This window comes from Ictidomys tridecemlineatus, unplaced genomic scaffold (genome assembly GCF_052094955.1).
Source record: "Ictidomys tridecemlineatus isolate mIctTri1 unplaced genomic scaffold, mIctTri1.hap1 Scaffold_35, whole genome shotgun sequence".
Taxonomy (NCBI): domain Eukaryota; kingdom Metazoa; phylum Chordata; class Mammalia; order Rodentia; family Sciuridae; genus Ictidomys; species Ictidomys tridecemlineatus.
The window spans coordinates 1,342,223-1,358,336 of record NW_027522416.1 but is presented as its reverse complement, the minus strand read 5'-3'; the positions used below and the strand labels follow the sequence as shown (position 1 = coordinate 1,358,336).

At 40.9% G+C, this 16,114-nt stretch overlaps 1 protein-coding gene across 3 annotated transcripts; it reads left to right on the top strand.

Annotated features, from left to right (window-relative positions):
• Positions 1-11,988: 11,988 nt before the first annotated feature.
• Positions 11,989-13,659, top strand: LOC144373292 (uncharacterized). Of its 3 annotated transcripts, none has more exons than XM_078036388.1 (2): positions 11,989-12,687; positions 12,888-13,659. In XM_078036388.1, exons 1-2 carry the CDS (start codon positions 12,102-12,104, stop codon positions 13,028-13,030), a joined length of 729 nt encoding a protein of 242 aa, XP_077892514.1. In that variant the 5' UTR covers positions 11,989-12,101; the 3' UTR covers positions 13,031-13,659. The 3 variants fall into 3 exon arrangements, with proteins under 3 accessions (XP_077892514.1, XP_077892513.1, XP_077892512.1); XM_078036387.1 differs by having other exon boundaries at positions 11,997-12,653; positions 12,891-13,659; XM_078036386.1 differs by having other exon boundaries at positions 12,000-12,653.
• The last annotated feature ends 2,455 nt before the right edge of the window (positions 13,660-16,114 follow it).

The following is a 16,114-nucleotide window of genomic DNA, read 5'->3' as shown; positions in this document are numbered from 1 at the left end:
CCAGCAAATAATCCTGAGCAGCTCTTACTATCTGTTGTAAAACTCCAGTAACCAACAGCTGGATGGATGGTGGGTTCCAGGTCAAAAGGAGATGATGCAAAACACTCAGCAACTCAACACCAATCAGCTATTATAAATTGAATCAAATAAGTTGAATTAATTTTAATTTTAAAGGATAAACGTATATTATTAAAAGCTGAGAAAACATACATATGAAAACAAAGTATTTTGCAATTAATATTAACATAGAAGGCTGTGTAACAAATAAGAATATTAACAATCTTGGGAAATGGTCACATTTCATTCTAACAGATATTTAATCAACAGATGTCTTAAATATTTAAGTTGAATTATTCTCCCACAGTTAAAAATACTTGAATTAAACAATATTGTTAGAGTTTAGTGCCCTTAAACCAAATCTAAGCTGAGTACCTGAGAGTTGTGTGCCACAGACAACAGGGATTTTTGGCGAGTCCCTCCTCTATTCACCTCAGCAAGGATTACAAACTTTCAGCTTTCACAGGTAGTCTGCCCAATGAGTCTGCCTCAAATTTCAAAGTCAGAGAAAGCTCAATCACAAATAAAGTACCTTTACCTCTTCCCTTAATGTTTCCACTTTATCTAATGCCCAGCTTCTTTCCCAAGTTGATTCATCTTTCTTCATGTGATCCCACCGTTCCCATCCTAGTTGACTTCCAGGGATTCTTCAAAGATTTCAATCATATCTCATATGTCTTCAACCTCCCTGTCTAGTTAGACTATTCTCCTCAATATAAGAAAAATGTTCAATTTTTTCTTATCTAAAGCTCCCAAAGTCTCTTAGACCCTTTTATCTACCCACATGCCTCCTCTGTCTTTCTCCTTCCTTTCCCAGCCTAGATGTTTCCACTTCATTTACTTTCTCATTCACCCCCCTGATCTTCTACAATCTGGATTTTACCAACCCAAGAAAATCCTCTGAAGAAGGTCTCCAATAACCTCCTCTGGACCCTTTTCTTTCCTCATTTATGTACTGTTTCTTTAGATGTTATAATCTGATTTTTTTTGGTACTAGGGATTGAACCCAGGAGTGCTTAACCACGGAACCACATCCCCAGCCTCCTTTTTGTTTTGTTTTGTTTTGTTTTCATTTTGAGCCAGGGTCTTACTAAGATGTGTAGGGCCTCACTTAATTTCTGAGGCTGGCTTTGAACTTGTGATCCTCCTACCTCAGGCTTCAGAGTCACTGGGATTATAGGCATTAGCCACCACTCCTGGCCTCATCTGCCTTTCTTGAAATTTCTCTCTTATCTTTGATAAACTATTTCTGTTTCGGTTTTTCTCTTACCACTCTAGTGGTCTCCAATGCTGATTTATTTCCTTCCTCTTAATCCTTAAATGCTATTTATCCTCAAGGCTTCAATCTTGGTCCTCTTTTTTTCCTCCTTTAATCAGTTTTCCTAGACTAGTACATTATTTCTCTGAAATTATAAAGAGTCACTTAATTGGTCTCCCTGCCTCCCTTCTTGTCTCACAAACAACCTTCTACAAGATTGACAGCATGTTCCTTCTGAAGCAAAATAATCAATCATGTCATTCCTTTATTTAAATATTGCTAATTACTTCCCATCAATTTTAGGATAGAGTCAAAATTCTCTTATATGCTATAAAGAAATCTTCATGATTTGGTTTTTACGCTGTTGTCCAGCCTCATCTAATTACCTCTACATTTTGCATTCACAGAAACCATACTAAATGACTACAGTGTCCCTGAACTTCTCCTGTTTTCTCATGCTTCCTTAGTTTTTGTATTTGCTACTTTATTCTTAGAGGAAAACCCAATCTTTTTCTTTGGCTTCAATAATTCCTCTGTAACTGAATGGATAAAGAAAATTCAATGTGGTATATACACAATGGAATATTATTCAGCCACAAAGAAGAATGAAATTATTTCATTTGCTGGTAAATGGATGGAACTGGAGAATATCATGCTAAGTGAAATAAGCCAGTCCCAAAGACCTAAAGGCCAAATGTTCTTCCTGATATGTGGATGGTAACCCACTATAAGAGAGGGTAGGGAGAGGAAGAACAGAAGTTCATTGGCTTAGACAAAAGGAAATGAAGGGAAAATGAGTGGAGATGGGAATAGGAAAGACAGTGAAAGTTATAAATTGGACATAACTTTCCTAGGTTCATAAATGAATACATGACCAGTATAACTCTACATCATGTACAACCACAAGAATGATATCCTAATTAGAATAAGTAATATTCCATGTATGTGCAATATGTCATGTATGTCTAAAAAGAACAACTAATAAATAAATAAATATAATCCCTCTGTAAGATTTGATTCAACCATTGTCTTTCTTGAGAAGATATCCTTCTCAGGATAGTTCCTATTCTCATTACACCTTATATGCATGAACAAAGTACATATTACATGATAGTTATCCCTTAATGTAGAGGCTGTAACATTACGTTTGATTATCTATAGTTGCAAACTGGGTCTGAGGCAGAACAGAAACATAGTGACATCAGCTAGGTGAATAAATACAACATGAATCAGTGCACTCTGACAATGTTGAAATTACAGGACCCAACTTTTTTAAAAGTCCATTTTCCCACTGTATAGCAATACTTTAATAAAATATCATTAAATCCAAAAAATAGCTAGCTGTGTAATATACTATATTAAAACCCAAATGCTTGAATTTAAATATAGTAGTCACTTTTCTTTCATAGATCAAATCTTAAAGGTTTAACAATCTGAAAATTATCCTAATATTTATTGTAGTAACTTGTAGTTCAAGTTGTAGCACAGCTTGAGGCCACAGGGTTGGGGTTCAAACAAGAGTTTATCAGTGACTGAATCCTATACTCACACAGCATATGTTATGTTTTAGTTTTAGGTAGAATAAAATGCAAAACTAATTTTGACATCAAAAATTGGTATCAGGTTGGTATTTTATCTTTTTGTGTTTTATGGGAAATTACCCAAGTGACACCATGTGGTAGTGGTGATGTCAAGAGATGAACTTTATTATAAAGATATAGAATTTCTAGTTATAAGAAATAACAAATCTAGTGGCAGCTTGGTTCTGTAATATGAATAAAGTTCCCTAGATGTTACATACTGAAATTAGAAAAGGTGGTTCTTTAAATTGTGAATGAGCTATTGGCCACCTCCCAGATTTCATTAAATGAGAGAGAAAAATTTATCTAACATTCAAAAGTGGCATAATTTGGGGCTGGAGTTGTGGTTTAGTGGTACAATGCTTGCCTGGCATGTGTGAGGCCCTGGGTTCATTCCTCAGCACCACACATAAATAAATTTAAAAAATCCACTTACAACTAAAAATCATTTTTTTAAAAAATTTTACTTAATGGCCTTGTAAGTTACTTTAGCCTTTTACTACTTCAATCATTTACTAACTCTGAAGTTATTCCTTGAAGTTTTAGTTTTATGTGATTGATGATGAACAAAGTAAAGAAGTTATAATGATATCTATAGTCTACTGCTGCCTGATCATCCAAGATTAAATACAGAGAAATATTGAATACTTATTATATATTGTCTTTCACTATTGTAATGTATACTACTGTTATTAATTAGTACAATATATATTTACTATCTGATAACATATTAATATAAATATAATTAAAACAAAGTATATAAATAGTTATTCATTTTAGAAATACACTGTACCCGATCTTCTGTAACATGGATCCCTTCATTTTAGAAATACACTATACTTGATCTTCTGCAATATGAATCTGGGCACAAGGAGAATACAGCAAGGTGTGCAAGGCCTGTAGACATGCAGTAAAATGCTCCACAGGTTCCTCAGGTCTTGGGGAACAAAGAAACTGTATACTCACACCTGAAATACACAAAATAGAAATCGATAGAAAACATTTTATGTTGTATTGGCATCACATTTTCCCTCTATTTTTCATACAGATTACTTTAATAAAGGATGGAAATTAGAATGTTATTTTTAAGTCTATTTGCAACCAATAACTCTAGTAGCAACTAAATATATAATCTTAAAAAAATATACATTTATGTATTCACACACAAGATGTATTATCTCTAATCTCACTACACAATTACTTGATAGGAAAGCCATTAGTGACCATTTTCATAGATGAGAAAACTGTAGTCCAGAAATACTAAGCAAGTTTGGTCTCAAGAGTTAAAAACTAACACAGAGGTGAGATTTGTGCAAAGGTTTTTCTAGCTAAAAGGACTATTTTTCTTTTTGTAAAACACCCTGCACAAGAGAAATGGGAAAAAGGAGGAAAGAGAGGAGACCCCCAGGTCTTGCTTGCTGCTGCATCCTGCAATACAACTTCCCTGTCAGTCAGAGTTAGGGCCCCTCCTAGTTGCCTCTGACATGCTCAGCACTTTCCTATCTCAGGGCTTAGTGTCCTGGACTGCATTGAATTCTCTCAGTTTTCCCTGTCTACCATCAGGCCATGACCTCTGTGAAAGTAGGGCCTTTATCTTATTTATTTTGGCTGGAAAAGAATTATTATAATAGCAAGTGACATTCATCAGGTCTTATTAAATACCATAGTCTATGTTCTACAAAAGCTTTACACACATGGCATTTTATTATGCAAAGTGTGGTCCTGAGACCAGGAACACTGTAACACCTGGGAGTTTGTTAGACCTGCAGAATCACAGGCTCTACCCTAGGCCTAGAGAATCAGAACCTGCTTCTTGTTTGTTTGTTTTGGTTTTGGGTGCTGGAGATCCAACCTAGGTTTTGGGCATGTGAGGCATACATTCTACCATTGAGCTATACCTCCAGTCTGAGAACCTGTGTTTTTTTTTTATTTTTTTAGATGTTAATGGATCTTTTATTTAAATTATTTATTTATATGTGGCGCTGAAGATCAGACCTAGGGCCTCACACATGCCAGGCAAGCGCTCTACCATTGAACCAAAACTCCAGCCCTAAGAACCTGCATTTTTAATAGACCCCAAGGTGACTCTGTGCATCTTAAAATTTGAAAGCATAGTTTTACAAAAGTGGCATCACTAGTTTATAGCACAGTGACCAGATCCATGACAGGCAGACAATTTGTGGGTATAATGTGGCAGAGAGACCAGCTGAGCTAGAAAGAGAATAAATGATTAAACTAAAAAGGACTGGATTGGTAAAACCTCTGGTTTTGTCTAGTTTGCACCAAGTACATCAGCAGGACACTGGGGCCCTGGTGGGATAGAGCTATGCCTGGACAAGCAGTTTCCTTGGCTCAAGTCAGGTCAATCCTGGGGGGACCACCAGTATAAACATCTAGAAGTTAAGCAGCAAAATCTTCTTCTAGAATATACTGTGAAGGAAAATATACATTTCTGATTGTAGTGAGTTTAGGTTACCCCTCCTCCCCAAATTAAATACTAGTCTACAGATAAATGGTTACATTTATAATTCCTATGACATATGCAAAAAAAAATCCCAAATATATGATTTTTGTAGATAGGACATAACTATGCATTAAGAAGAGAGGCATCAAATAGCTTCAGAGGCCTTAATAAAGTTTAACTCCATGCACTTGTGGTATTGGGATACAGTTGTGTATATGTTGGGGGTGAGGGGGCCTGAAGTCAGTAATGAGGCACTCTTTTTGTAAAAGCCCAAACTCCTTAATTACTGACAATCAGTGACTCAGGAAGATGAAGATTAGGAGGAACAAGGGAATGAGACTGTCTTCTTGTTTCACTTACACTAGCTAGTAGCCGTACTGTTAGCGTTTTTCATATGCCATTTCTTCTAGTACTTCTGGGCATTCACTGAGTTCTTAAATCAAATCTGTTATTTCCTCCACTATACAGATGAGAAAACTGAGACACAGAATAAAGAATACAGATTTCAGCTCAGAAACCAAGTTCCTAACCATTACACTCTTCTACTAAAGTATAGGTATTTCACGTGGGGAACCTAGTGGGGCTGGAGGAGGGAGGTAAGGAACTGACATCTGCTCATTTTGCAACAAACAAACAAAAATAAGGCTTTTTTTTTAACTTGTGCCCCAAATGAACACTTATTTCAGTTTTTACTCTGAGGGCCTTCTTAAATAGTCATATTCAAGCACTCCTCTGTCCACACTGAGGTCTTAGTCTAAGTGCAGTTTTCCATGAGGGACCAGGCTAACTGGCCAGGGAAAGCAGCAAAGAGAGAAAAGGTGAGAAGGTGAGAGGTGCTAAGCCAGGGGCACCTCCCAGCCACCACCCACATTCCAACGCCTACTACAACAAGCTAGAACAAAGAGAAAAGCACCCTCAAAAAGAAACCCGCCACTGTGAATCACAGCTAGTAAAGTGCTAAGAATGTAGCCTGTTCTCCAATGTGGGAAACCCTCTGATATGCATTCCACAAGCTCTAAGGAGGATGGGCAGGATCCCCTTTCCCACCAAAAAAAGGCTCAAACTGCAGCTCCCCCACTTTGCAACCAGTGTCTCAAGTGATCACCTGAGATCCTTTGGTGCTGAGGACAAATTTCATCCATGGATCACATTTGCCAATTAACTGCATACAGACTTGCAGAACCAGAACCACTTCTACTTGGCTTCAACTTAAAACATTATTATGTTGACTTTTGGGTCTTTGCTTCTTTGTTTTTCTTGATTAAAAGAATGTAAGGAGTCAAGAATATGTCTGAGCAGTTCCCAGACTCCCCAGCTGCCCCACTGCCCCAGCAGAAGGCCTTGTACAGATTAGAGAAATCAATGAATGCGTGATTGATTTCTATGCAAAAGCAAGTCAGATCTTTGAAAATGCAGCTTTGGGGAATTAGACCGCTAAGAAAGCAGGCTCTTAGTGTTCTTTGTGCATGCTTGTCTAGTCTACCATGTCTTCCTCAAATAATTAAATGAGCTTTACTGGGGTGGCTCCAAAATTCAGATACAAAATGTGCCATACGGAACACAGTGTTATAGGCACCTGCCTCACTGAACATATTTACCTTCCACTCATTTCACCACCTCCTACCCCATTGTATTCACACAATAAAGCTGCTCTGTCATCTCTCCTGCTAGTACCATTGCCCAGTGATGTTAAACACACCCACATTTTTCAGGAATTTCTCAATTAATGTCTGGAATGTGTTTTGGATTATTCTTCAAAGGATGATATAGTTGTGTTAAGATGAACTAAGTATTTTTTCCCATCTCCCATTCATCATTCTTTAGTCTACCCATTCATTATCTTTTTAAGGCCATGTATGTCTTTTAATCAAATCCTCCAACTTCATAATGCCTGTACCCTGTATTGCCAAGCTGTTCACTTGTTCATATGGACAATTAGTCCTTAATAAACAAGCCAAAAAATCATAGAAATCTATGGCACCAAATCACTTAACTCTCTTATAAATGCATATAATGCCCATTAGAATCTTCAGACAGCTTTCTTCACAAATTAGCCTGACTGCTCACTACTGTAGTACCAATCCACTGGGTGTAGATTTCCTGGTGACTGTAAACATGAGTTACAAACATCTCAAAACTTGCAATTTTTGTCCTTGTGATACTATGTAATTCACCTGTCCTTTGCCAAGTGTTTCTAGTGACAGGACTCCTCAGCAACACTACAAGCCTAATGAAGCAAAGGTCAAAGAGTCCTGTCATTTGTATACATGCACTGAATAGTGGGTCACTGGATGTTTTGTCAATATTTACCTTTGGAAGGAACTAATGATTTCCTTGTTTATGTGTACTGGTTTCTCTTCCCATACCCTGTTAATATAACTTTATACACCCTCAGCCTGCTTTTTTCTCTGGCATCCAAGAGTACACACTACCCAAAGACTTTTGAGTCAGAAAATGAAGGCTATTACTCAAAAACAAAGTCTGAACTGCTGCTGGGTTTTTAAATTTTTTCTAAATCTAGAAGTATTAAACTTTGCCCCTCTTCTTCCTTATTTAATTGATAAAAATTAAAATTCATGAGCTCTTAACTCCAAAACCTACTACAAATCAATGAAAGCAGCTTCCATGTGACTCGTGCAAACCAAATGCTTTGGTGCATTCACTGGCCTCCTATAGTCTGGGCTTCACCTCAGATCACAGTCACCTCAGATCACGACATTTTCTTCCAAGTAGCCAACATCCCCACTGACTGTCTTCTAGATATAAGGAAGGAAACTCTACCTTCTACTTCTGGTCTTAGTTCTCTAAGTACAGTTCTCTTCACTGACCCATGAAAAACAGGTAGGAGTAAAGGCTAATATACCTGTGGGGTGTGTGGGGGGGGGGTGCGGGGTGGGGAGGGTGCTGTACTCTGAAAGAGACAGTATTTAAATAACAGTGGTTTTGAAAAATATGGGAAATAAAAAATCACCCTACAGCAGTCCTCAGAGCAAAGTAACTCAACAGTATTCACTTAGTTGGTAAACACTCTGTCCTCACAAATTATCAAACTCGAGTCATCATGTGCACTTTTATTACCAAGAGTCAAAAGGGTGGCCACACTTCTTCACCTTGCCCCACCCCTTAGAAAAGCATAATGTACTAACCCACACAGAAAAAAAAAATATGGTCCTCATCCCCTTAGTTCAAATATAATTTTCACTCTTCAATCAAAACATAACTTCTAGAAAACCTCACTTCCTTAGGTTTTCAAAGCTCTGATGTCCCAAAGAGGTCTCCTATCCAGACTTCTTACTTGGGGATTCAAAACCTCAAATTGTTTCTCTAGATTCTAGGTGATCTCCCTGGAAGTGAGTAACCCAGCCAAGCAAACAGTCAGTTTAGGATTTTGCAAGGGGCAGCAGGAAGACTTGCCAATGAATGAAAACAGGAAAGGGAACTTCAAGCCCTCAGGGACTAGAGAGCACTTTTTAGACAGAGAGTGAGAGAAAACTTTGGATGCCTGGCTCCATTCTCAATTTTTCAAATGAACTTGGTCAAGAAGAATTATAATTATTAAATCAAGATTTACTTAATAACATTCTAAAATATGCTGTGAAGAAAATCTATGAACATCTTGCGTGATTCATAGCACATAACTCATCACATTATTTAGTCTTTCAGAAAACTGTATTTTTCTATAGGTGTATTTTTTATGGAGGGGACTCTTCATTCATTTATTCCATGTACTTTTATTGAGAGCTCACAATGGGTCAGCTGCCTTAAAAACATAAGGCACTGAGTCACAGGTTGAATATGTGCACTGAATAGTTGGTCACTCAGTGTGCATTTTAGTCCATGATTTATCTAACTCATTTTGTGAACTGCAGTTAAAAGCATGATCCCTGGCCCCAATACCAGTATGGGAGTAATGCAAAAATTATTGCAAGTTGGCAAACAGCAATGTAACTTGTATTTAAATCATGCCATCAAAACCAGGTAAGTTAGTCCTAACACTTCTGTACCATGTAGTATGTTTAATCATGCCATCAAAACCAGGTAAGTTAGTCCTAACACTTCTGTACCATGTAGTATGTTTCTGCATGAAAACTTTACATTTTCAAAAGAGTTTTCATTAACAGATACAACCAGTAGGGGTCATTTTAGTGCAAAAATTGCAGCATGAGAGACTTTAACATGAATAAAACGTCAATTCTTAATATTAGTTATGATAATCCACATACATGAATTTCTGAATAAAAATGGAAACTGAGGGAACACTGGCCATTGAGAAATTTCTTGCTGAGTAACACAAATCAGGAAAAAACATCTGTATATTCAAGAAATCAGTGACATGTAAAGACCTCTCCAATTCCTAGCAGAAAAGGTTACTCTTGTATTTTATGCTTTCTATAAACACTATAGCAATATGCAAATCTTTGGAATTTTAAACATACATATGAAAATGCCTGTCTACATCCAATGATTAGATCAGGGCAGGAAACAATGTCCTTACCTTGGTTTCATTGATTTAGAATGCAAATTGATTGCTGCTTTTAGAATTATTAAAAGAATTTTTAAAAAGTGCCTGAGCACACAGCTGTGGTGACTGAAAACAGGCCTGTTAAATGAAAAGTGCTTCCAAATAACACTAACTGAGATACAACCATATCAAGAGATACTTCTAAGCATTTTCAAGGCTAAAACCAAGTGCACTGGTGTTACCAAAAAAAAAAAAAAAAAAAAAGGAAGCCATGAAGAATCACATCATTTCAGAAGAATGAAAGGCTTACCGGTACACTACCAAAATAACTCCATGCTGCAACATGGGATGTTGCTGCCAAAACACTTGGTTACTGTAAATATTTTCTGAGCATTTCTTTCACCATAAATATATAAAGAATGAATAAACAAAGGTTACAATATTTGGAGCCTCCAAAGTCCTCAGAGCACAGCAGTTTCCACTGCATTGAAGCTTGTTTCATATTGCTTGTTTGCGGGTTTGTGGGGGAGGCTGGATCAAGTTATGTACTTCAAGTGGCAGGGTTCAAAGATGCATCTTTTAGTCTAAGTCATTCAGAATTCCCAAAGTCAAAGGCAAAAAATTGTACAAGTTAATCTAACAGACACTTTTCTTGAACTGAGAAAGAAAACCATGTTATAAAATGAAAGGTCATGCCAGGTGAGAGGCTTGTGTTTCAGGCAAATGAGGTCTTCTAACCAAGGTCCTAAGGGCACAGTAAGAGCACCACCCTTCCCTCTGAGAAGAGTTCCCTTCATTCATTACTGCCCACCAGCTTTCAAGCCCCGATTTTCCAGAACTATCCAAACCCTAAAAACTACAGGTTAAAAAAAAAAATACGTGTGTATTTAAAAAAAATAATCAACAGCATGATAGCCTTTCAGTAGATCCATTTTTACCCTTAAGGTTGCCACTCCTTTTCAGTATCCTAACACAATAAACACACACATAAGGATGCTTGAGAATAAACCCCCCTGGTCTAGTGGGTGCTGGCTGTGAGTAGTAGGGAAGAGGGCGTCTTTCCCTCCTTACTGCTCCCCCACAAATGAGGCTGCTGCACTCGGTTCACTCACCAGGATCCCTTGAACAGCATCATTGCCCAACATCAGCCAGAGCAGGTATCCCACTTTTAACTAGCACTCCTCGAGCCCTGCCCATTTGCCAAATAAAATGAACTTACTGCTTCTCTAGACCACAAACCTTGCCAGCACCCGGAGGTAGAGGCAGGCAGACAAGGACTAAGGCTGACACAGTGGTTCCCCAACAAGGGAAATTCCACTAATCTAATCTCTGTCTCCCGCCATCAGTCTGGACACTGCGCTGCACAATGCTCGGTGGAGAAGCCTACAACACAATCCTCACTGTCAAACAAACAAAATGAAGGCACCGGCAACACCACACGAGGATATTGGATCTTAAAAAGCAACCTCTAATAGTACACAACAACTTTTCACTCCCAGGTGCAACCCCCACCTTCCACCCCTTTCTTTCCAGGATTGAAAGCCTTTGACCATTTTCAATAGGCAAATAAATGAGTACCCACAGTAGGAAACTTCTCTTGGGCTGACATATTTCCAAGCTGAAACTGATTTATATGCGGAGGAGGAAGGAGGTGAAGGAAGAACACAAGGAAAAAATCATAAGAGTCACATAGGGAATGTGTGTGCTGAAAAAGGGACTCCTCCGCCAAAGGAAAAGGGCTACACGACAGTGTGCAGCACTAGGTGCCACACTGCGCTATGCAGGGAGGGCAGCAGGGGCTTGGCCGCGGCACCTCCACCTCCGGGCAAGGGCAGGTCACCCAGTTTAAGCCCACCCGCCACAATTGTGGGTCTGTGTTGGGCGGAGATACAATCCAGCCCTTGTCCGATCTCTACCCACGAAATCCAACCTCACCTACAGCTGGCTAAGCGCCCGGAGGAGAAGGGAGCGGGAACCAGGGACATGGGGGGGCATCCTCCTGGGGGCAGCGGCTGCCAAACCTCCCGCGGAGCCCTCTCTCCTTGTGAAAGTCTCAGCCAAACTTTGTTGGCTCAGCCAGCGCCAAGGGGGCAGCGCGGGGCAGGTGGGAGGGGTCCCGCAGCTTGCAGCCATACCTTTGCAGACATACTCAGGGATGGAGTCGCCATTGAGCGGGAGCGGATGACACAGCGAAGCCCCCAGTTGCAGGCACCATGGAGCCCAAAGGCGCCGCCACAGCTCTCCTTCCTCCGCTGAGCGCACATGTAGCAGCAGCTGCAGATGCCCTGCACAATGCTCCCCAGGCAGCTCCTGGACTCCTCGCACTTAGACTCTTTGCAGGGCAGGCAGACCAGCGCCCAGGTGCTGGAGCGCGCCAGCAGCAGCAGCAGCCCCAGCAGCGAGACCTGGAGGTGCCCGCAGCTGGCCAGCCCCCTGCCCCCCGCCACCAAGTATATCCTCCTGCCTCCGCCTCCTTCTCCCAGCCGGCCAGGAGCCGGGCGGGCGCCCTCCCCTGCGCCGGGCACACGCGCCGCCGCCGCCGCACGTGCAGCCGGTGGTCTTCGCCGCCCCCATCACGGTCCCCGGGCAAGTCCTCCGCCCCCCTTGCGGGCCGCGCCGACCCAGAGCCCACTAGCGTCGGTGCCAGCTGCAGCGGTGGCTTCCCCTCCTCCTCCTCCCAGCCGCTCTGGTTCAACCCAAACTTCCGGCGGCTGCGCAGCCTCGGGGCCTGTCCCGCCTCCTGAGCCGCGGAGTGGGCGCGGTGGAGCTGCAGAAGGTCCATGGGTCTACTCTGTGCGCCCAGCTCGCCTCACTCCTGCAGGGCTCCTCCAGGTGCTTGTTTATGGCTGGAGCCTCCGCTGCTCAGGCTGCGCCATCCCCCATCCTACCTCATCCCCCAGGCCTCGCCCCCCCCCCCCCAGCAGCGCGCCGCTCATTGACTGCCCCCCCACCCCTCTCGGCCTAGCTGGCCCCCTCCCCCTCCTCCTCCTCCCACCTGGGCGGCCAGGCCCTTCCTCCCTCGCATGCCTCCTCCTCATCTTTCCCCCCCTTCTCCTCTTCCTCCAGCAGCCGGACGCATGGAGCCTGCCCTGCGGCCGCGCTACTGCTCGGCGCTGCTTCTCGGCTTGCCTTGGTTCGGGGCGCACCCAGAGAAATGGGAGAATCACCGCGTTCAGAGTGCCCGCCAGCACAGTGGTCACCACAGCTAGCCTAGGAGCACCCGGGGCCAGAAGGCTACACCAGTGCCAGGCAGTTTTGAGTTCGGAGACCCCAGAATCTCCTGGCCAGCGCGATTGCTGTAATCTCCGAACCCCAGGAAAGGGAAGCAAATGCATGGAAGCTTCGCAAACTGGACAAGAATCCATCTTCCACTCGAGCTGGGAATAGACTTTGTAAAGATTATGTAATGGAGTCTCTCGGGAAGCTCCAGACGTCTCCATCTAAGCTGCTGGTGAATTAATTAACTGCTGTAAATGGTGTAGGTAAATATTCCGCCAGGGTTGGGAGGACTGTTGGGGATGACTGTAATTTAAGTTTAATTTTAACTCTCCACTTCATGTTTTGTTGCCCTGCTGTCTGTGCCAAGGTGCTGTATTATGGGTGGGGTGACTGGAAAATAACAGCTGAATCCTTGTCCCTGTAGTAGGACCGAATACTGGATTATTACAAGTCCTGACCTGGGGCGAGACCCATAGTCGCATGCATCATCAATGTCATCTGACATCTGACATTGCCTTTTTTGTTTCCCAAGCTTACAGACAAAAGTGATGGGTTCTTTTTCTTTTCTTTTTAAAAAAATGTACCGTGTGTGTATTAATAAAGAAGATGTGTGATAGAATGGTCTTTGTGATGAACCAGGTGAAGAAGCTACTGAAATTATGCAAAGTGCATGGTGTGGAGATTGTTTCTCTTCTGCGGCTGGTGGAAAAGATTCTTGCAGTGATGTGTCTATAATTGATGGGATGAGAACCAATGATCATTCTGGAAGTTACCCACCATTTACAGGAAGATGTGTACTAGGGAAAATAAAATTAATGAACTGATAGAAAATGACTTGGATTAGTATGGGGATGGGGAGTCTGATCTTGTGGTAAGTATGAAGTGGGCGTGGATGATGACCCTCTAACTCAAGATGGTCTGGCAGCAGAAATCTGGCGGACAAGTGGATTCTGAAAATCCTGACTAATGATCCAAAAGTTAATAGGAGCAGTGTAAAGAGAAAGGAAACAAAGATACCATTGAAATCTTCTGTTTGTGGAACAAATTTATACTTATGATTAATATTTTGGTTTAACCACATTAATCCTCAACCAAAAAACCAAAGTTACCAGTGGAATATTCCCCCATTTCTGCCATCAGAAAACTATAAGCATGTCTTCAATCACATTCCTTTATTCTGAAGAGAGGAAAGGACTCACTAATCTCTAGTCTATAGTCGCTTATCACTGATTATTAGGGAGTCACAGGGAATTTGTTCAACATTGAAAAGGGGAAGGAAGTACCCCATCTTCCAGGAGAGTTTAAAGGGCTGTGGAGGAGAATTAGTTTCCAGGGATATTGTAGAGACAATTCCTGCAATGGTGTAGGGTTCAGGTTAGAAGATCTTCAAAGACCCTCATACCCTAGGGTCCCATAATAGGTATTAAGTGGTAAAATCATTTAAAACATGCCATGCTTTCTACTAGCAACTCCGTTAAATATTAAGTTGTTTCTTGTAACCCAACAAGGCACCTGTACTTCTCTATGGGATTTGCCAACAAACTGTCATCATTGTACTGTGTTAAAAGGCTGCTTTCACTCTTGGAGAGGAGGTTATCTGTATTTCTGTCTAAATGCAAGTATAAAGACATTATTAAAATGTAGCAAAAATCATGTAGGACTCAACAGGAGAAGCCAAGGTCAGATGATGGAAAAAAAGGCAAACATGAGAGAGCCACTATCATTTTAAAAAGGGTGGTAATGATTATTGCCAAAGTTTTGCTTTTTTGTTGTTTATGATTTTCATCTTTTTAAATCAATGTATTAAGAATTGAGACAGCTACAGATTGAGCACAGGCAAGGGACAACATGGAGGTCGATATCTGTCCATAATGGGCCTTCAGAGACAGAACCACCTGTAAGGTAAATAGACACAATATGAGAAAGGCTGACTTCTCAAAGGAATTCTAGTCAAGCTTAGCAAGGACTAAAGAGAGTCTTAAGACTAAGATGGATATATCAGTGCAAAAGAATCAAGTTACACATGGTTCTTTTTTTTCCATAGAATTCATAGTTATAGAAGCAATAGAGAAAAGATTTCTTGAAGTTTCCTAGCAGCAAATGAGAAATCTGCAATGGCCTGGCAGCTTATTTGAAACAATATGTGAATGAGAAGCTCAGTTAAGCTCTTTTCTTCTCTGGGATTCTGCAGATACCAGAAGCTGAGGCTCAAACACAAAATGTTTTCCTCATCTTCAGAAGCCAGATTAGCAGTACAGAAAGAAGTTGAGTGAGCCCAATATAACGACAATAGGATGTCATATGAGAAAGTGGACTGGGAAGGATTATATGGACCCTGAATGGCATGTACATCTAACAATTAGAGCCATGCATAGAAAGTGGCTTAATGCCTCTTTCTTTAGGAAGCCTCCTGGAGTTCATTCTCTTCTCTGTTTGACAATATTTTTTAACTACTTCTGCTTATAGCATTTATGATTTTTTTTTATCAGTAGTTCTTTAAGTAACCTTGAACCCAGTTAGACTGTCACCTCATTGGAAGGAGTGGAATTTAGGAATGCATGATGCATGAATGAATTAGTTGAAAGGGAAGAGAGGGAAGAATTAAATAGAAAAAGATGTTTGGATATTTTGTGTGGCCCTTCTTTTGGTTGTAGTAAATACTTCTAAAATTAAGCACTTAAAAGGGGTGCTTGGGGAAGGAGGGAGTCTTCCAAACTGGGAAAAAACAGTCTCCAAAGAAAAGGAAATAGAATGTATTTCTGATGGAGGTCTGGAAGAAGAGAGTGTCCGCCCCCTATTGGCCACTGGGCATGTTGGACGGAGAGGATTGATATACTTGAAAACGCCTGGAAATCAAAGTGTCTAATAGAAATGAGAAAGCACTAGACAGAATGCTGGTAGTAGAGTCTTCCTCCCAGATACAATGTCTATTATAACCTTTTGACTGGACTCACACTCTTTGGGATGTGCATACTATTTATATTTTCCTGAAATAAAAAATGTAGAAGTTGTTTTTTGAGGTGGATACAAGTATTATTATAGTGGAGTTGCACAAGAGAAAAAGTTTCATCATT

What these genes read in the sequence shown, in the direction of transcription:
- LOC144373292 (XM_078036386.1), top strand. Translation starts at nt 12,102, where the DNA reads ATGCCCTGCACAATGCTCCCCAGGCAGCTCCTGGACTCCTCGCACTTA. An exon ending in CTCCTGCAGGGCTCCTCCAG is followed by an intron (nt 12,654 to 12,887) that starts GTGCTTGTTTAT and finishes CTCTTCCTCCAG; the next exon opens with CAGCCGGACGCATGGAGCCT.